The 21,721-nt window shown below is 44.0% G+C and overlaps 1 protein-coding gene across 1 annotated transcript; it reads left to right on the top strand.

Moving 5' to 3' along the window:
• Positions 1 to 381: 381 nt before the first annotated feature.
• DCLRE1B (DNA cross-link repair 1B) lies at positions 382 to 8,124 on the top strand. Its single transcript, XM_004462965.4, has 4 exons — positions 382 to 927; positions 1,571 to 1,736; positions 2,087 to 2,269; positions 4,932 to 8,124. Exons 1-4 carry the CDS (start codon positions 739 to 741, stop codon positions 6,035 to 6,037), a joined length of 1,644 nt encoding a protein of 547 aa, XP_004463022.1. The 5' UTR covers positions 382 to 738; the 3' UTR covers positions 6,038 to 8,124.
• The last annotated feature ends 13,597 nt before the right edge of the window (positions 8,125 to 21,721 follow it).

Here is a 21,721-nt window from a genome sequence, read left to right as displayed (position 1 = left end):
GGGCCCAAGGCGTGACCCCGCCCCGGCCTGGGCTCGCCAGGGCCTGCGGACACTCCAGCTTCGGTCCGCTCCGCTCCCCGACGGAGCCCCGCGTCGGGCCCTGCCCCCGCCCCCCGGGCTAGTCCGCCCCGCCACGAGGCCCTCCAGCTTCCCAGGGCCTCTAGGCCCCCCGCCCGAAGGCCAACCCGGGGCCCGCGCAGGCCTTCCTCGCGCCTCAGCTGGGCCGCCGTCCCGGAGAGGCCCGACCGCGTTTTCCCCGGAAGTCCCGCCCCCTCGCCGAGCGCTCCCGCACAGCAGCTGCCACTCACCGTCTCCCGGCGAGCGCCGAGCCGAGCCCCGACCCCGACCCGAGGGCGCCCTTCCCCCCGCCTCGCCCCGGCCGGCGCCGGCGCGCGCCGCGCTCTGCAGGAAGCGCGCCGGGCGATCGGCGATCGGCTGCTCCGGCCTGTCCCCGCCCCGCCGCGCGCGCTTTGAGTGCGGCGGCTTCGCCCCGCTCCCGCGCGCGGGTGGGAGTGCCGCTGGCCCGAGCGTCTTCCGCGACTTGGGATCCCACCGACAGCTCACGGCCCTCTTTGTGCCCACCCGATCGTTTAGCCTTCTTCTGGGCTGGATTTCCCGTAGGATTCCTGGCCCTGTTCTTACCCCCAGCATGACTCTCTGCGGGGCGCCCTTGTGAAGCCTCGCTCAGAAGCCCCGTCCCCATGAAGAGCCCACTGGTGACTCTCCAACCCCGCGACCATGAACGGGGTCTTGATCCCCCACACGCCCATTGCTGTGGACTTTTGGAGCCTGCGTCGGGCTGGCTCGGCGCGGCTCTTCTTCTTGTCCCACATGCACTCGGACCACACCGTGGGCCTGTCCAGCACCTGGGCCCGGCCCCTCTACTGCTCCCCAATCTCTGCCTACCTCTTGCATCGTCACCTACAGGTATGGGGTGGGGGCTGGAGTCGGCTTCCGGAGAGCTGAGCCGGGCATCCGAGTGGGGGCTCCAAGCTCAAGGGCAGAGACTGGGGGGGAGAGGATCTGTCATAACTTGTCTAAGAGAGCAGGGGCCTGGAGGGCTGATTTCCCAAATTTGGGAATTGTTTGATCCCAGGGATGCATCTTTAGCCCAGGGTAGGTGTGTGGCTTCCCACTGGCCAATTTGGGATGTTTCAACTATAAGTTGGGGAGATCTTTGAGTCCAGCCCAGAAAATAAGGTACACTATATCTTATCTTTTCACATAAGCTAGGCTGTTTTTGCCTCATTTAGAGGAAGCCATCTATTGTGCTGGTTAAATATACAAATTCTGCCCCTTCACCCACTTGAATCAGCAGATATGGCTGATGGAAATTCGGCTGGAACTTTTTTTTAACAAGTTCCCCAAGGGATTATCATGCTTAGGAAAGTTTGAGAATCACTAGACTGTTTTCTGAACAGTGGGAAGAGTGAGGGGGAAGAGTAGATCGTTCGGGAATCCCCATTATAGCTTCTGCTACAAGGTGACTCAGGATTTGGTCAGCTTTCTGATTTGGGAGGTGTAAGGGAGGGAAATCTGGAGTCACTGGGATGACCAACTGTTTCCTCAGGTAGCTAAGCTGTGGATCCGAGCCCTGGAGGTTGGTGAGAGCCACGTACTGCCTCTAGATGATTTTGGGAGGGAGACCATGACCGTCACACTCATCGATGCCAATCATTGCCCTGGCTCTGTCATGTTTCTCTTTGAAGGATACTTCGGAACCATCCTCTACACAGGTAGACCTCCTGAGGGGTCCCTCCCACCTTCCCAGACTAGACACTACTCCTTTGTAGCAACCTTAACTCCTAACAGAAGTCTAGAGGCCTTCTAGCTTCATTCTGTTTGAGCACAATAACCCTTTCAACCAATTTCCCACTCTGTAAGCGTCCCAGCCTTGTGTGGAATAACTGAAAAAATAGGAGCAAGTTGGGGACATTTCCACAAAGAAGCTATGCTACATTAGTTTGATGCCAGATTATATGATAGTTTTTCCAGGGCCAGTAAGCAAATACCCATCTGTTGTTGGGGACTGCAAAGGCGTCTTTTCTTTTGTCTCTGATACCCTGCCCTTCTCATATTCTTCCAGGTGATTTTCGATACACACCATCCATGCTGCAGGCACCAGCTCTGCAATTGGGGAAGCAGATCCATACCTTATATTTAGACAACACCAATTGCAACCCAGCCCTGGTTCTTCCTACCCAACAAGAAGCTGCCCGCCAGATTGTCGATCTCATTCGAAAGCACCCACAGCATAATATAAAGATTGGTGTGTGGTTTCCTTTCCTTTTTCTCACCTATAGCTAGTGAATGTGGGTTCTTTGAGAGTTCTCACATCTTTCAAGTCCTTGTGCACCTCTCACTTCTCCATGAAGTCTACCCTGACCACCTTATTTAAAATTGCAACCTGCCCACCACCACCTCCTCCACACTCCCAACTCCTGATCTCCTGTACCAATTCTACTTTCTCTTTTTTCCAGAGCATTCCTCACCTTCCAATGTACTCTATATGTTGTTTGTTTGTTTGTTGTTGTTGTTTTGTTTTTTTTCAGGAGGTGCTGGGGATTGAACCAGGACCTCAAATGTGGGAAGCAGGCATTCAATTGCTGAGCTACATCCTCTCCCCATCTATACATTTTTAATAGGCTATTATTTATTTATTGTCACCTGCCATACATACGCGCAAATGTAAACTCCTTGAGAGCACTGATGAAAAATGAAGTAGGAAGGAGCTTTGCGTATTTGTGGAACAGAGAAGCAGCAGCCACTGTGACAGGGGCACAGTGGGTGATGGAGAGTGATGGGAGAGGAGGCTGGAGATGCAGTGAGGCTGAACCAAAGAGTGCTTGGAAGCCATTGTGAACTTGATCCTGAATGCAACCAAGGGTTTTAAGTAGGAGAGGACTTATCATCTTAAAATGCATAACATAATTTACTTACTCGTTGTGCTAGAACAAAAGCTCTACAGTAGCAGGGCTCTTTGTTTTACTTCTAGACAGAGGCATTCAGTAAATATTTATCATATGAATGAATGAAATGTGCCAGAACATAAATTTCAAATGAATGTTGTAGTAGTGATTCCACAATGGTACAAAACATTTTTGGAACTCTTCTTTTGGAATTGTCTTTTGAGATAGTTTAGGAAAACATATATATATATGTATGTATGTATGTATTTTATTTTTATTTTTTTAATGTAATATATGCCAAGTATTCTGATAGGCACTGGGAAGAGAAACAGTCTAGTAGGGGAAGGACCTAGAGAGGAATAAAAAGGTGAGGATAGAGAGAGAAAGAAGAAAATCAGCTTATATCCATGATTAAGAATACAGTGACTATAAGAGAAGTATAAATTCTTCTAAATTTATAATCTGGTTGTGGATTTGAAAAGACTTTTAGAAAAGGTCTGAGAATAGCTATTAAGCAGTATCTCCCATACCTGTTCTTTTCCCTTCTACTACCATAACCATTACCCAAATTCAGGCCTTCATTTCTCTTGATGTAAGTACTGGTTTGGCCCTCCAATTAGAGCTTCTGCTTTCAGCTTCTTCTCATCCAGGCCATTGAATAACACTACTGCTACATTATTTTTTTCCCCCTAAAAACCTGCTCTGATCATATTATTTCTATGGTTAGAAGTCTTCCAGTTTCTCTCATAGTTTACAGACTTTTTATTCTGATATCCAGTAGCCTCCCTTATCTGTCCCAAGTCACAGTTTTTGGCCAATTATTTCATCTCTCTTTGTATCCTTTCATATACTCCATGGTACAGCCCAAATGGAATGATCACCATTTCACAGACATACCAGGATCTTCTCTGCCTCCATCATTTTGTTCAGATTGGGCCTCTCTGCCACATTTGACAAATGTTTATCCCCTGAACTTCAAACAGGTTTGTCTAGCTGCCCACTTGATATGCCACAAACACCTCAAACATGACACATCCAAAAGTGAACTCATCATCCTATCCTTCATCCTAATTTTTGTCCTGAATTCTGAGTCTATCAATGACACTCTCCGCCCTTATCAATTCAATCTTCCCAGCTAGAAATCTGGGAGTCCTCCTGAAGTTGTCCCTCTCCCTCTTCTCTGCTTAATCACTCTTTCCTGCCTCTTTTGCCTACTTAGTTCTTGAATCCATTACCTTCTTTCTATCCCTGTTACCACCTCCTTAATTCAGCCATTATCCTCTTGCTATGACACCCTTTGCATTGGTCTTTCTCCCTCTAGCTGTTTTCTCTTTATCTCAGTCTTCCCCAGCGTCATTGAATGATTAAGCCAAAAGGCAGATCTGATCAGGCCGTTTCCTGCTTCAGACCATTCAGTGACTCCCCTTCATTTATGGAATTAAGCCCAAGTACCTTAGCAGGGTATACAAGACCCTCTTATATGATCCTTGCTTACCTCTCTAGTGCCATTTCTTACAATTCCTTTTAGGAATACCAAACTCACCCCTTTTGAACTTCTTTCCACCATCCACTTCTCTTACCAAGTAAACTCTGATCTATCCTTTACGATTTTTCTCAACTGTCATTTTTAGGAAATTTTCCCTAACCCCACCAATTGGTAGACACTCTTCTCTGCCCTCATCATACTGTGTGCATATCTCTAATATTGCCCTTAACCACATGGTTTCTGAGTCCCTGTAGATTACACTTCTTGAGGACTGAGAGTCCTTTTTCTTGTTTTCAAAGAAACACTTGGTAGATGCTTTCCTTTGCTGGATGGACTGAATGAGTGGATTCTGCCTGTCCTCCTCCCCACCCTTCTCCAAATTCTCAACTCAAATGCCACCTCCTCCCTGATAAGCTCCCTGCTTGCCCCATGAGTTGTGTGCATTTTTGTTAATCATTTGGTTGAATCATTAGGATTCCCCAATAGTTCATTCTCTTCCTCCTTTTACTTCCCTGTATCTCTTTAACATAACTCAGGACTTTACAAGCTGGGAAAGGAGTCACTGCTGGAGCAGCTGGCCCTGGAGTTTCGGACCTGGGTGGTATTGAGTCCTCGGCGCTTGGAGCTGGTGCAGCTGCTGGGTCTGGCAGACGTCTTCACAGTGGAGGAGAAGGCTGGCCGCATCCATGCTGTGGACCGTACGGAGATCTGCCATTCCACCATGCTGCACTGGAACCAGACCCACCCTACCATTGCTATCCTTCCCACAAGCCGGGAAATCCGCAGATCCCACCCTGACATCCACATCATCCCTTACTCTGACCATTCCTCCTACTCGGAACTTCGTGCCTTTGTGGCAGCGCTGAAGCCTTGCCAGGTGATGCCCATTGTCAGTGGACAGCCTTGGAGGGACTATTTTCAGGACCTCCTGAGCCCTGGTTTCTCTATACCCCTGATTCCAAATTCTGTGCAGCAATGCATGAGTTCCTCTTCTAGAAAACAGAGCTTTCTCTGGCTGCTAGAAAGGAAGCTAAAGAGGCCAAGAACCAAGGGTGTTGTGTTTGAATCCCTTGAGGAAAATACTTATCAGTTTCTAGCTGACAGAGACTCAAAGAAGGCCAAGAAAGAGAACCTTTCTCCCTGGCCCCGGGGCCTTGAGAAGCAGCCTTCCATCCATGTGTTGCAGACCAAGAAGCAGTCGTTTCCAGACCTCGGCAGCAAAGAAGGGGATGGGCTTCCTTTCTGTGAATCCCAGGAGGTGGTAAAGGCCCCCTCAGGGATTTCAGTGCACTTAAGGTCTACAGATGAGGGCTTTATCTCCCTAGAAACTGGGAAGGAAATTGGTTTAGGATCCCACTTGATACCTAGTGGCAGTAATAATGGCCCAGGAACTACAGGGAACCAAAGTGCCTGGGTGGACCAGGAGTCCCCCCTGTGTCACAGCTGCAAGGTTATACCTCTTCCAACGACTGAGTTCAGGGGCCTGGCACTAAAATACCTCCTGACTCCCGTGAACTTTTTCCAGGCGGAGTTCTCTTCCGAGAGCTTTGACCAGCAAGTGGAAAAATACCATAGAACCCTTGCTGAAGTTAGAGGAGAGTACAGAATGAAAACCTTGTTTGAACCAGCGCTGCAGTTTTGAAGATCATGGGTGATGGCAGGTGAGGAGAGTTTGTCTTGGACTCACTTTCCTATCTTAGATCCCTGTGCACTCACCCTGGAGTAGTACTTTCCAAAGTACGTTCAGTGGGTTCCTTAGTTTTACAGTTGAATAGGTTGGAGAAACACTTTTCGTTATAACTCCTTCATAGTATACATGAGCACATTAAAGCTTCTGTGAAGTCCTGCAGTAACTTAATGTGTTTAACTTTGTTTAATCCATTATTTCTCAAACTTTTTTGAAAATGCAACCCTCTTGTGTAGGTACGGAACAGAGAATCTCAATCAAAAAGGATCAGATTTATGTACCATGTCCCATTCCCCGAATCCCCTTTTCCCTCTCCGCAGATAAAAGTCCCAGGTAGTTCTCCTTTTAACTTATGAACTGTGGTGCTGGGGGATCAGTATGATTTGATAAGGCGCTGGCCCAGGCAGCATGTTCCAATCCTGAATGTCACTGACTTGCTGTGACCCCGTCCAAGTGACTTCCTGTCCCTGCCTCTAGAAGGGAACAGGAAGCAATGAAGAGGCCTTAGATCAGTGGTGAAAAATTCCACCTCTGCCTCCTGCGTGGGGGATTGCAGTTAGTGCCCCTGGGGATTCACCTGGACTGGAGCCAGCTCAGAGTTCGGCATCCTCGCTGAAGTATTGTCGGAAACCCAGCTGAACATTAAGACTTAGGGTACGGTAGGACTTCTAACCGCCTGGAGGCCCTGACTATTTGGCTGAAAGAGAGTAACAAAAGACCAAATGTGCTGCCAGATATTCCTCTGATTGTTCACATAACTGGGATGTTTGCTGCTCCCCCCTCTCTTGGGTTGAGGAGGGAGCCAGAGCACACAGCCTGTTTGTTTTAGTATCCAGGGAAGAGATTAAGGAGCCAGCTGGCTGGAAGGGGTGGGGGTGTGCTGTTCTGCCCTGTCCTTCTGCTCGCAACCTGACAAAATGCCAAACCAATAAGCAGGACAGCAGATAAGCACACCGTGAGGGAACAGGCTCTGCGCGAGGGCACACGCCTGCAGAGCTGGGCACATGGATGAAAACTGCTGCCGAATGGAGCCTCGAATCTCAGGAACCAAGAGGCTCTGCTTCTTGTCCAGGAAAAACAACAAAGTTTCCTACGTTTGGAAGGAGATGTGAAGTGCATAGAGAGCAAAATAAGGTCTTGCTCTTGGACAAGTTGTGCACAGCTCTGTTCTGTTCGTGATCACCGAGGCCTCCTGTGGGCCTACTGGAGACGCAGCAGGCGCGGCTTGCAGTGCAGCAGGAAGACAGGGCCGTGGCCCTGGCCTTGAATTCAGGGCACCCTGGGCAAGTGGCTTAAACAGTGGAACCTCAGTTCCTCATCTGTGGGGGACTAGGCACCGACCTCTCACGGTTGCTCTGGAGATTATATAATCAGTAAAAATTCCTAGCTCAGTGCCTAGCACATGATAAGTATTTCAAATGGTTCTTTTCAGAAAAAAAATTACTCTATATAAAATAAGAAATTTTGGAAATAATATAAAAATATAAGGAAGAAAGAAATCCTGTGCATGTCAACTGATTTTTTTCTGTGCATGGAAATGTGTTAAATATATACATTTTTTTTCAATTGGAATAATAACGAATGTAGTTTTTATCCTGCTTATTACTTCCTTGATATCTTAAGCATTTCCCTGTGTCATTAAATATTTTTCCAAAATGTCATTTTTAATATTTGTATAATATCCTGTGATGTGGGTAAAATGTAATTAAGCCATTCCCATATTGTTCAACATTTTGCATGCTATTTTATTTTCACAATTATATATTCTACAACGAAACATCCTTGTGCATGTATCTTGGCACTTTTGTTTACTTCCTTAGAGTAAATTATTGAAAGTGGGATTACATTTGTAAGCTCTTGATGCAAATTGTGCCAAACTTCCCATTCTGAAAGTTTTCCTTACCATCCTTTCTGCAGGCAGAAAACTAAGGCAGTAAAACACTTTGAAGAGCCAATAAATTCAAATGATATCATTAGAATGTTTTATGTTGACACATGGAAAATCACCTTGTGGGTCCTCAATAAATATTTACTAAACTGTGTGGCCAAGTCTTAGCCTGACTTCCTCTAGGAGCCTCTAGCTGCTTCGCTCCTGGGTGACCAAGGTGGCTGGGAGAGATAAGGTGGTGCTCAGAACAGGGACCCATGCTGGCATTATCTCCCAGCAGCAAGGAGAGCCTGTCTTCTCTTGGCACCTGCTGTGTCATGCATTTCTCTTGAAGTAGGATTTATATGAATTTGGGTGGGGAAAGTAGAAGCAAAGGGCTCAAGAATTTAGTTGTTGGTATGTTTGTTTTAATAATGGGAAAACTCCATAGTATTCTGAAATAACTTTGTCTGGCTTATAATAGAGATTGGCAATTGCCTTATTTGTTTGCTTTTCTAATGCTATCATATCAAAATCCTGCATCACATATATTTTTAAATAGCCATCAAATTAATTTTATCTCTAGAATCTAAGAGTGACCCTGTAGATGTATCTTGAAGATCTTGCAAATTAGGCTTGAAAGTACTGGGGAAAAGAGATCAACTTGTTTTTGTTTCATAATTTGTAGGAAAACTTGTACTTTTCCACAAGCAGACTGACAATGGCTTAAGTCCTTTTAAAGAAAAAAATACCTACCTGTCTGGCTTTGGGGGAACATCTCTCACTCCTGACCCAGATTTCTGGAGCGAGAACAATGTGTGAGAAGGCTCTACAGAGAGAATTTTGGTGCAATTGAGGAGTCTCATAATGTTCACATGGCTATAACTTAGAGTGCTGATAAAAGTGGAGAGGATGATGAAGAGGGCCTGAGGGTCAGATCTTGCAAGGCCTTAAAAGCCATATTAAGGAGTTCAATCTTATAGGAAATGGAAAGGCATTGAAGTAATTTAATAAAGAACAAGACATGAGCAAATCTAGATTTTTTGAATCTCTCTGATTGCAGAGGGGAACTTGAGCTGGAGAAATTCAAGGAATTTGAATAATGGGAAATTCCCAGGAAATAGATGAATGAGTTTGCTGTTCTTTTCTCAAGAAAAGGGTGTTGGATCTGGGTTCTCTATCTCATGACCACTTCCAAGGAGACAGTTCTCTCTGCATTCTTATATTTCTTAAGCAGGAAAAATTCCTGTTTGAGGGGTCCATATGTACATATTTTTTTATGCTACTACTAGTGAGTAGCTGTCAGTCTGTTCAAAGTCCCCACCCTCCCTAGTCACTACTGCAACAAGTTTGTTTTCTTGAGTGGATGATGATTTCCCCATTCTTTTCTTCAGAACATCCCACCTACACCAGTATAGAAAGATTCTGAATCTACAACTAACTGTGGGGATTCTCAGAGTAGTTAAACTTGTCTTTATTTGGTCCACAATGCTTTTATTCAGCTATATCCTTCCACCTTGACTATCTGTCTAATACCTGGGTAATTTTCTCTTCTTTGAACACATCCTTGACCCACCAGATCACAGAAAGCTTCTAGAACCTTGGGCCTGATTCTTCTGGACAGAAAGCTTAGTGAATCATCTTTCAATTACACAAAATGTCTAGGCTAGCCTTCGGTTAATCTTTCCTTTACAATATTTACACATTTAAAACACTGTTTTATCAGAGTATTTCATCATAGCTATCTTCTCAGCCTGGGCTCCTCCTATCTATTTACAACAGGCTTGGTGAGAGGAGGATGAAGAGTTGGTGCTGCCCTCGGTGCTTCAATCCCATCCTCTATGTGTTGGTTTTTTTTTTTTTAATTTTTTTTAAAGTTAGATTACATAAGTGTTACATAAAAAAATATAGGGGATTCCCATATGACCCGCTCCCCACACCTCCCACATTTTCCCACACGAACAACATCCGTCATTAGTGTGGTATGTTCACCGCAATTGATGAACACATTTTGGAGCACTGCCATTAAGAATGGATTTTAGTTTACAGTGTAGTTTGCACTCTCTCCCACACAGTGCTGTAGGTTATGGCAAGATATATAATGGCCTGTATCTGTCATTGCAATGTCATTCAGGACAATTCCCAAGTCCAGGACAATTCCCAAGTCCTGAAAATGCTCCCGTATTATATACCCGTGTTCCCTCTCCCTGCCCTTAGAACTTCTAGTGGCCATTGTCTCCACATCAATGATATAAGTTCTTCCATTGCTAGAATCATGATAAATCTATAATAGAATACCAATAAGTCCACTTTAGTCCATAGTTCATTCCCCAATCCTGAGGATTCTGGGATGATGGTGCGTTACTCCACCTCTAATTAAGAGGGAACTTCAGTCCCATTTGGCTGATAGATGGGACTCTTGCTTGCAGCTGTAGACTTTCAGTTACTTGGCGTGGTGGTTGTCCAGACTCACCTTGTTCTTAGTTGTCCTGGGTGAGTCCAGTGAACTGGAGAGGTGTTGCAACTCTGTTGAGGCTCAGCCAGCTGGCACAAGGACAGCCCAAAAATTCAAAGTCTCTTGGACATACATGAAAGGTGTGCTTTGAAGAGACAAGAAATTTTGTTCAACCTCAATCACCCTAATATTCAGGCTCTGTTGAGACAAAGTATCAGGTGGGCTTAGACTCCTGGTGCTTATGAACTAGGGATGTGAAGTTTGGGGAAAACGTCCTTTCAGGAGGGAAAAAAACTTAGATCAGTTCAATTTCTTCAAATTCTCACTTAGCTTCTAGGCTTATACAATCTTCGTCTAACTTCCCTCTCAATGGTGGGTTAAAAATCCTCTTTAATTAGCTCTTAACTAAAAAGACATTTCCTCTACCCATAAACCTTTGAGAACCCAAACTATTCAGTGTGACATTGTAGGTCCACATGATGGAAGGTCCAATCTGTCCTTCTAGCCTTATGTCCCTGAATTCTTCTATTGGCAAGACATTGTGTTGTCGAGGGAAAGGCATGTGTATTGGAGTTAGATGAGTTAGGTTGGGAATAAGCTGTATCTATAATCTTGAGCAAGTTAACTTAGTTTTTTGTGTTTTTTTTTTGGCACTTCAGTATTCTCATCCATAGAGTGAGAGTAATATTGCCAATCTCAGGGTCTGGAGAATTTCACGAGATAAAGTTTGGAAAGAACTTTGCAAACACATCCTATACATTTGAAAAAATGTTTTTACCTTACCCTGCCTGTCATACCTTAAATTCTTGTTACAGTGAACTGGTTGATATTCCCAGTGCATGCCTTGGTGCCCCTTGCTAATCCTATTTCCCAGGCCCAGAAAAGTTTACTAAACACTCTGCTGATAAAGGTATTTCCAGGGAGGAACGTCCCTGGAGTCAGGTCTATCCACAGTGACCCTTACCTGAAGCATCCAAGGATTCATTTGTCCAGATGGAAAAAATTAATTAGGGTGAAATCATGGTAAGTTTCTAATGCTATGCCAAGCACATTTAACTATAAACCCCTATGACCAAGGCTAAAGCACAACAGAACAAGTGCTAGATCAAGGTCTAGAGAGTTTGAAGAGGTGTGCAGAGCAGAGCAGGCAGTGATGAGCATTTCAGAACATTGCGGATAAACAAACAGCCAAACCCTGTGCTAGATCTGGTTTTAGGTTCTTCTGCCACACCAGCCCTATAAACCATTAGCCTTGGATCAGTTCTGGAATTCTCCTACACAAGCAAGGTGGAACCACTAGAGGAAAGCATGACATAACTGGTATCACTACAAATTTCAGCCTCTGATATCTTTGAAGCTGCTTCTCATTTATTTTACTTAGTCTGCTTCCTCTCTCTTGCACCTCAGGGATTCTACCCAACTTTTATAACTCTCAACTTCTTTTGACTCATAAAGCTTTAGGAAGACACCTTTGAGCACCAAAGGTACAATCTGAGTTTTCTAGGGCTGCCATAACAAATTACTGCAAACTGGATGGCTTAAAACAACAAATTTATTCTTTCACAGTTCTAGAGGCCTAAGTCAAAGTGTTGGCAAGGCCATGTTTTCTCTGAAGACTGTAGGAAGAATTCTTTCTTGCCTCTTCTTAGCTTCTGGTGTATGCCACTGGCAGTCCCTGGAATTCCATGGCTTGTAGATGCCTCACTCCAACCTCTGCCTCCATCATCACATGACATTCTCCCTGTGCTTCTACGTCTGTCTCCAAATTTCCCTTTTCTTATAAGGACATCAGTTATAGTGGATTTAAGGCCCTCCCCGCCCCCAAGCTAGTCAACTAATTACTTCTGCAAAGATCCTATTTCCAAACAAGGTCACAGTCACAGGTTCTGGATGGACATGAATTTTAGGGGGATACGACGGAACCCAGTATAACTTAAATAGCTACACCCTGAGGCAAGTGCCCTGGACCTCAGAACCAGGCCCACCCTCATCCCAGAGATAGCAGAACTAATCCTTTCATACCTCAAAGCCCTGCTGAAACCTCATCACTGCCAGGAGTCCAAATCTTTGAACTCTAATCCCTCATTCCGCCCTAGCCCTACCCTCCCACATCCTTTCACTAGGCTCTCGGGCCTTCTGCTCTGTGATCAACAAATTCCCCTTCATTCTTGGCATCCTTTCTGAAAGTCTCCTTCACCTCCTGACCGAAATTGAAGCCTGGCTCTCCTCGGAGCACACGGTTTTCTAGCCAGCCCTCTCAAGTACAGGCCATTTTGCTCCCCACCTCAGAGTAAGGAGGTGGAGTTGACGTCCTTGCTCTCCTGGCTGCCTCCTGGCCATGACACTCATTCCTCCCTGTGAGAATCTCTCCTCCCTTGAAGCGCCTGCCATCTGGCTCCACCATCCTTTCCCCGTCTTCGCTCATCAACATTTGAGTTACTGGCTCACCACCTTCTTGACAACTCTGTCCAGAATTCTGAATGACTTCCACCCTCTAGCCTCTCAGTTTCTGTGACCTCCTCATCTCCAAAGACCTTATTCTTCTATCTCACCACCCTGTCACAACCAGGAAGTGCACTATATCCGAAATTTCTATTTTAAGCCCTTTCCTCAAGTACTTCCATTGCCAATGTTTTACTATTCATAAGCCCTCTCCTATTCCACTTTCCATCTTGACCTGACTGTACCCCATGATCCATCAATATAATATCACTCCCTTTCACTCAGATATACTTACCTTGAAAAACTCTAATTCTGGAAATGCCGTACTATCTATCTACACTGCCCGCACTGGAACAGCTCGATGCTGCTGGAGAAACCAACTGGGCTGTCCAGTTTCCTTTTAAATTCATGATCTCATACATAAAAACAGCCTTCCAGACTGCAGAGCAATTCTATTATATTCCTCTAGTAAGTACAATCTCCTTCTCTCCCTTTCTCTTTTCTTTCCTCTCCCACCCATACTGTCAGCAAATCCTGTTGACTCTACCTTGACGCATACCCCAGATCTTATTTCGAGTCATCATCTTCACTTCTACTACCCTTGTGCAAGCAACTTTTGTCTCTCATCTGAGTTACTGAAATAGCAACTTAAATGTTCTGCTTCCAACCTTGTCCCCCTCACCCCCAATACACAGTCCAGTCCCCACAGCAGGCAGAGAACTGCTTCTGCTTGTATGAATTGTATCACGTTACTCCTCTTCAAAGGGCTTTCCAGCTCCCTCAGAGTGAAAACCAAAGGTCTCACAATGGTCTGTCTGGCCCCCATGCTCTCCCACCCCATCTTCTGTTACTCGCCACCCTCTGTTCCCTCTACCTCAGCCGCACAGACCTCCTTGCAATTCCGCCAGCCTGCCGGGTACGTGTCCATCTCACTTGTTTCATAAAAGTTCCCATCCAGACAGCCACAGGGCTCTTCCCCTCTTTCAGGTTTTTACTCAGAGAGGCTTTTCTTGGTCACTTTATTTAAAATTGGAACTACCCTGCCTGCCACTCCTTATCCCCTTTCCCTGCTTTTCCTTCAAGAGCATTTACCACTTTCTTACACACTATATTGTGTCTCACACTATAGAATGTAGTCTCCAGGAGTTTTTTTGTTTTTTGACTATTCTGTTCAGTAATGCATCCCTAGTGTCTAGAACATATGACAGGTTCTTAATAATAAACATTTGTTGAATTAATAAATGAATTAATCTAGAGGAAGAGGTGATTGCACATCCTTTAGGCAATCATCCCTGAATAAATATTATTCCTCTCAAATGGAATATAGCAGAGTTCTTAGTCCTCAAGGAGTGAACAACTACTGAATGCTTAGTTTGCTAGGCACTCTATAAATATTATCTCTGTATCTTTTTATTTTATTTATATTTATTTTATTTTATTTTATTTTGAGGTACTGGGGACTGAGGATTTAATCCAGGACCTCGTATGTGGGAAGCCAGTGTTCAACCACTGAGCCACACGGGCTCCCCTGAGTTGGTTTCTTTGTTTATTTTGCTTGTGGTTTTTGTTTTGTTTTTTAGGAGGTACTGGGAACTGAACCCAGGCCTAGGATCTGCCATGTAGGAAGCAAGCGCTCGACCACTTGAACCATATCTGCTCCCCATCCCTGTATCTTGCAACTATAATGTGAGAAAACTAGTGTCGTTAAGTTCATTGAACAAATATTCATTGAACACCTACTATGTGCCAGGCACTGTTCTAGATGTTGAAGATATAAAGAGGTAAACAAAAAAGAAAATGTCCTGCCAACAGGACGTTTCTAGGAACTTACAGTCTAGAGGAGAGAGAGAGTATGCATAAATAAATATCAGATAATGTTAAGTGCTAAGAAAAGAAAAAACTGGTTAATGGGGGTGGGGAGGAGTTTAGACGTGGTCAGGGAAGGTGTCTCCTTGGTTTTGACATTAAGGTGAGACCTGAATGATGAAAAGGAACCAGCCATGGTAGTATCGAAGCAAAAGACTGAGGGGCAGGAATGAGCTTTGTGTGCAGGGAACATCAAGAACATCGAGAAGAGTGTAGGGAGAAGCAGATGTGGCTCAAGCAACTGAGCTCCTGCCTACCACATAGGAGGTCCCAGTGCCTCCTAAAGAAGACAAGCAAGACAGCGAGCTGACCCAACAGGCTGGCGTGGTGAGCTGATGCAGCAAAATGACGCAACAGAGAGACACAAGGAGGAAAACATGGGAGATAAAGCAGGGAGTGGAGGTAGCAATTAGGCACCATTCTCCCACATGAGAGGTCCCGTGTTCAGTTCCAATACCACAAAGAAAAGATGAGCACACAATGAATAGACACAGCAAGTGCAAAACAATGGGGTGGGGTGAGAAATTGTTTAAAATATTAAAAAAAAAAAAAAAAAAGAGCATAGGTCAGAGGAAATGACCTCAGAGAGGTAGGCAGAAGTTGGATCAGATAGGGAAGCAGACTTGACCCAATGGATAGGGCATCCGCCTACCACATGGGAGGTCCGCAGTTCAAACCCTGGGCCTCCTTGACTCATGTGGAGCTGGCCCATGCACAGTGCTGATGCACACAAGGAGTGCCCTGCCATGCAGGGGTGTCCCCCGCATAGGGGTGCCCCACAATGCAAGGAGTGCACCCCGTATGGCACCGCACACATGGAGAGCTGACACAACAAGATGACGCAACAAAAAGAAACAGATTCCTGGTACCACTGATAAGGATAGAAGTGGTCACAGAAGAATGCACAGCGAATGGACACAGGGAGCAGACAACTGGGGGGGGGGAGAAATAAATAAAAAATAAATCTTTAAAAATAAATAAATAAATAAAATTAAATTAAATGCAGGGAAAAAAAAGAAGTGACTTATAGGGGAGCAGGTGTAGTTCAGAGGTACACCTGCTTCCCATGTACTAGGTCCCAGGTTCAATCCCCGGTACCTCCTAAAAAAAGGAGTGAGTTATAGGTTAAAGTAAGAATTTTGGGTTATATTATAGGTATAAGGGAGTATTCTAAGGTAGGAAAGTGATGTGATTTGCTAGATGTATACCAAGTGTCCAGGAGAGAAGGAGGCAAGAACGAAAGCAGTAATACCAGCTAAGAAGCTCTTGCAGCAGTGAGAGACACTGGACTGAACTAGAGTTTTTGAAAGGAAAGGGATTTGCACTGTTTGGATATGAATCTATTACAGTCACGTCTTTAGTATAAGCAGCTACAAGGAGAAAGACATAACTTTTCTACCACCAAATCTTTCTCAAAGGAAAAAATATGTATATATATATAATCATATATTAACCCACAAATCGTATATTATATGCACAAATAAATAAATATACATGTTTTGAAGGAATAAACAAAGAAAGAGGAAAATGAGTGTTAATTACAATGTAAGTAAATAACAAATATTTTATCAATTAACACTATTTCCTACAATAGACATATTTTATAACTATGTACTTTAAAAAATGTTTTATGAGCTTTGGAAATAACACAAGCCTTGGGGTTAGATCTTACATTTCCTGAGAGACTAGGACAGACTTCAGTAAAAAATTACATTTATCAGAGAGTACTTATTTTTTATTTTTAAATTATTATGAAATTTTAACCAAAAAGTTGATCATGAATAATATCTTAATCTTTGAATATCTACATCTTTATGCAGAGATCTATCAGATAGAAGGAACAGAGTATAGTCAACTTCAACTTGAATTAGACCTTTTGGTTTAATTCACCAAAAACACCTAAATGAACAAGATATTTTTAGGTTCATAAGAGTGCATTCAGGGGAAGCGGATGTGCCTCAACAGATAGAGCATCTGCCTACCATATAGGAGGTCCAAGGATTCGATAGGGGCCTCCTGGCTCATGTGGTGAGCTGGCCCACGCTCAGTGCTGCTGCGTACAAAGAGTGCCAGCCCACGCAAGGATGCCCCTGTGTAAGGAGATCCGCCCCGCACGAAACCACAGCCCACCCAGGAGCGGTGACACACACATGGAGAGCTGATGCAACAAGAAGATGCAACAAAAAGAGACACATCCCCAGTGCTGCCTGATGAGAATACAAGTGGGCACCGAAGAACACACAGCAAATGGACACAGAGAACTGACAACGGGGGGTGAAGGGGGAAGATAAATAAATCTTAAAAAAAAAAAAAAATAAGAGTGCATTCTTTCTTTGCAATGTTCCAATTATACACACTTGACATCTGCACTACCTTTTTTTTTCAATGTTTTTTTAAAATTTAATTATATTTTTTAATAATCTTTTTTTTTAAAGTTAATAGATAACACAAAATGTTGCATTAAAAAACATAAAGGGAAGCAGCTGTGGCTCAATCAGATGAGCTCCCATCTACCATATGGGAAGCTCTTGGTTCACGTCCTGGGGCCTCCTTTTGAAGGCAGGCTTGCCTGCACGCTGCGGAGCACCGCTTGACCCACAGATGCCACAGAGCACTGCTCAGTCCACAGATGCTGCTTGGCCCACAGACACTGCGGAGAGCTGACTCAGCAAAGATGATGCAACAAAAAGAAGGGAGACAAGCAAGAACACAGAAGAGCTGGCAGTGAATGAACACAGAGCAGACAGCAAGCAAGCCACAAGCGGGGAGGGGAAAATAAATAAATACAGACACAGAAGAACATAGAGCAAAATGGACACAGAGCAGACAGCACATGAAAAGTCGCAAGGGGGGATAAAAAAAAACAAAAAAAAAACAACATAAGAGGTTCCCATATACCTCACTCCCACCCCACCTTCATCATTTTTCAATTGTATTTTTTTAAAGATACATAGATCACAAAAAAATGTTACATTAAAAAATATAAGAGGTTTCCAAATACCCCACACACACCCCGCCCCACTCCTCCCACATCAACATTCTCTTTCATCATTGTGGCACATTCGTTGCATTTGGTGAATACATTTTGGAGCATTGCTGCACCACATGGATAATAGTTCACATTGTAGTTTACACTCTCCCCCAGTACATTCAGTGGGTTATGGCAGGATATATAATGTCCAGTATCTGTTCCTGCAATATCATTTAGGATAACTCCAAGTCCCAAAATTACCCCCACATCACATCTCTTCTTCCCTCTCCCTGCCCTCAGCAACTACTGGGGCCACTGTCTCCATGTCAATGCTACAATTTCTTCCATTACTAGTCACACTCATTCTATAGTAGAATATCAGTAAGTCTGCTCTAATCCATATTTTATTCCTCCATCCTGTGGACTCTGGGATGATGATGTCTACTCCACCTCTATATTGAAAGGGGGCTTAGATCCCACATGGCTGATGGATGTGATTCTGCTGCTTGCAGTTGTAGGCACTCTCAGTTCCCTGCTGTGGTGGTTGACCATCTTCACCTCCCTGTAAGTTCAATGAACAAGAGAGTAGGAGTTGCAACTCTGCAGAGGCTCAGGGCCCAGCTGGTACATTGACAGTCCAGAGATTCAATACTCTTGAGTATACACCAACTCTAGCACCAACCACAGGTTCAGTAAAAGTGACAGAAGAGGCAGGTGTAGAAAGGTCACATCTGAGTCCAACTCCATCACATTCAGGAATACAAATTCCAAAGTAGGGCCCACTGACATGACACTGAACTCCAGAGCCATCTGCCATGACCATAAAACCTGTGTGTTTCCATAGCCCTCAGGAACACCAGTACCTGGGGTTGTATCTACTTTGGCTGTCTCTGGGATCCTGCTGAGGTGTGCATAAGCGTGACCCCTCTAATGACCTTCCAACTTTTTCTGAAGATTCTTAGCCATATAAATTCATTTGTCTTTGCCATTTCCCTTTTATTCAAGGTCAAAAAGCAGTTTTTGACACAAAATCCTACATGTAGGCTGAGATATTCTGCTGATCTGAGTTTACCCTTTTATTCAAGGTCTCTTTCTAGTTGTGTTACCAGTTAGTGATTGGTAGTAATCCCTTGGTGCCAGGGAGGCTCATCCTTGGGAGTCATTTCCCACTCTGGGGGGAAGGTAATGCATTTACATGCTGAGTTTGGCTTAGAGAGTGGCCACATTTGAGCAACATGGAGACTCTCAGGAGGTAACTCTTAGGCACCCTGTGGCTTGAGACCTAGTTCATATTTCAGGCACACAGGCTCATAAGCATAGTCATCAGTATCAAGGGCCCATCATTGGACCATTCGTCTTCATTGGTCTTTGCCGTTGCATTTGGGGGATTGTTGCTGTTCCACTGGGGAATGTGATAGAGCTCCCCTGGGTAGGAACTCAGCACTCCCTCAGTTGTCATTTGTAACTGTAACTACTATGAAAATACCCCACATATATCCAAACATTTTTATGTACCCTATATACATGCCCTGGAGAACTCACCCCCAACCATGTGCCCCCATCAATAATGCCCCACACCAGCATTCCTCCCCTGCCATAGCTGAACCTCTCTGTGGTCCAAAACTTCTTCAAAACTGAAGCCTAATATAATGCCAAATTCAATTAATAGGAAAATGAAATGTTAATTGATAGGTTTAAAGATTAGAAATAGAATACATACTAATTTAGAAAAACTAAAATAAAGTATGCACTACCTTTTAATAAATATAGGACTGAAAAAATCCTTATTATTATTATTCCATATTTCACTTGTCACAGACTTTCTGACTCAACAGATGGTATCAGTGGAGATGAATAATAGTGGATTCAGGGATTCTTGTTGTTGTTTTTTTAATCTGAAGAAAAGCTGAAGAAATTTGCTGATGAATTGAATGAGAAAGGTAAGGAAAAAAATATGATCTCCATTTTAAGGAAGAGGAAAGGGGGGTTCGTTAACATGCCCATTGTCCCACCCTAATTACTAGAAGACTCAGAATTCCTCCTGACATCAGGCTCCAAAGCCCATGTTTTCCTTCTACACTAGACATCCCTGGAGCAGTGTAGGTAGAAGCCTATTTCATATCAGAAAATCTACCTTCCAGGGTTTTGATAGAGCACCTTGCCACCAACCCTCCCTGAGTGGAGAGAACCCCTTGTTGTTTGCGTATAGATTTTATAAAGGTGAATTTCCAAAAGTAATAATAAAAGATTAAGCTAAATACACAACCAGGACAAAGACTATTATTTTGGGGTTTCTGAGACTTTATTCTATAGTTAAGTGAATTCTGATGCTCTGAGCATTGTAAAAAGGTATTTAGTAACTTACTCAGAAAAACATAAGTACCAATGAAATGTCAGGAATTGTGTAAAACAAGGAATACTTTACTAAGGGCTTAATATTTTTATTTAAAAATTTTACTGAAATATATCATTCATACATGAACATAAATAAACAATAAGTGTAGGTAGGTATTCTGGGAAGATGGTGTAGACAGGCAGGGCTAAACTCTATTACAATGGAGAAAGGGCCAAAAACTGTCTGAGGGACCTGCTTTGAGTCAGCAGACCAGGATAGTGCTGTGCAACTTCCAGGAGGGTGAGGGACAGAGAGATGAAGAACCTAAAACAACAAATCTTAGTTACTAAACCCCCATGGTGGCCGGGAAGGGACCCATCCCCCACTCTTAAGACATTAAGACTGGATAAAACCCCAGGCTCACTGCAGCTGACTGAGAAAGGAACAGATTTCTTCCTCCTGTCAGCTGTTATAAGAGGGAGGGCAGGTGCATCAAAGGGCGGAGAGTGGTTTCTCATCAGTTAAAATGGACAACAAAGCCCACTTTGAATTTTGGCTCTGGCCAGACCAGAAACACAGGAAAGTCAAGGTTGAAAGAAACACCTCCCTGGAAAGGTTCACCAGTGAGCACCATCTGCTGGCCAGCAAGGAAATTGCAAGGAGAAAAACTGCTTTTAGGTTTCTTTTAAACCCCAACTGCTGGGAGAAAATCTGTGCCCCATTAGTGAGTCCCTGGCCTGATTTTTTTCCCTCTGAGATGGCTCCCTTGTCTGTTTGCTCACTGTTTTTGCTTGTTGTTTTTTGCTCATTGTTTGTGCTCATTGTCTGCTCATTGTCTGTTTTTTTCTTTAGGACATACTGGGAACATGGGACCTCCCATGTGGGAGGTGGGCACTCAACTGCTTGAGTCATATCTGTTTCCTGCTCATTTTGTTTTGCTCCTTGTTGTCTGTTCATTGTTTTTGCTTAATGTCTGTTCATTGTTTGTTTGTCTTCTTTAGGAGGCACCAGGAACCAAACCTGGGACCTCCCATGTGGGAGGCAGCCCCCAACTACTTGAGCCACATCCACTTCCCCAGCATGATTTTGATAACTTAAGCTAGGCAATTTTAAAGACGCAGAATAAGTTGAACCAAAAAAAATCAAAGAAGAGCTGTGATAAAAACAAACAAAACAAAACAAAACAAAAAACACACCTAGGATGGAGAGAAATTGACCATCAGAGTAAATTCACCTCCATATCCAGATGCCTAGATATCAGCAAAAAATCACAAGCCATACTAGAAAATAGGAATTAATGGCCCAACAAAAAGAACAAACCAAATATCCTGATGAGATACAAGCTAGAAGACAAAGAATCAGTGATAATCACACAACTCTTCTAAATCAATTCAAAGAAATGAAGGAAAATAAGATTGAAGAGATAAAGGACATTAACAGGACACTGGGGAAGTGGATGCAACTCGAGCAATTGGGCTCCCACCTACCACATGGGAGGTCCCAGGTTCGGTTCCCAGTGCCTCCTGGAGAAGGCAAGCAGGTGTGATAGGTAGGTATGGTGCAACAAGATGACACAAAAAGAAACACATAGGAAAGGCAATCAGAGACACAACAAACCAGGGAGATGAGGTGGCTCAAGTGAGAGAGCACCTCCCTCTCACAGGAGGTCCAAGTTTGGTTCCTGGTGCCTCCTAAAGAGAAGA

This window comes from Dasypus novemcinctus, chromosome 9 (genome assembly GCF_030445035.2).
Source record: "Dasypus novemcinctus isolate mDasNov1 chromosome 9, mDasNov1.1.hap2, whole genome shotgun sequence".
Lineage (NCBI taxonomy): Eukaryota > Metazoa > Chordata > Mammalia > Cingulata > Dasypodidae > Dasypus > Dasypus novemcinctus.
The sequence above is the reverse complement of the archived record's forward strand: the minus strand, read 5'-3'. Positions and strand labels throughout refer to the sequence as shown.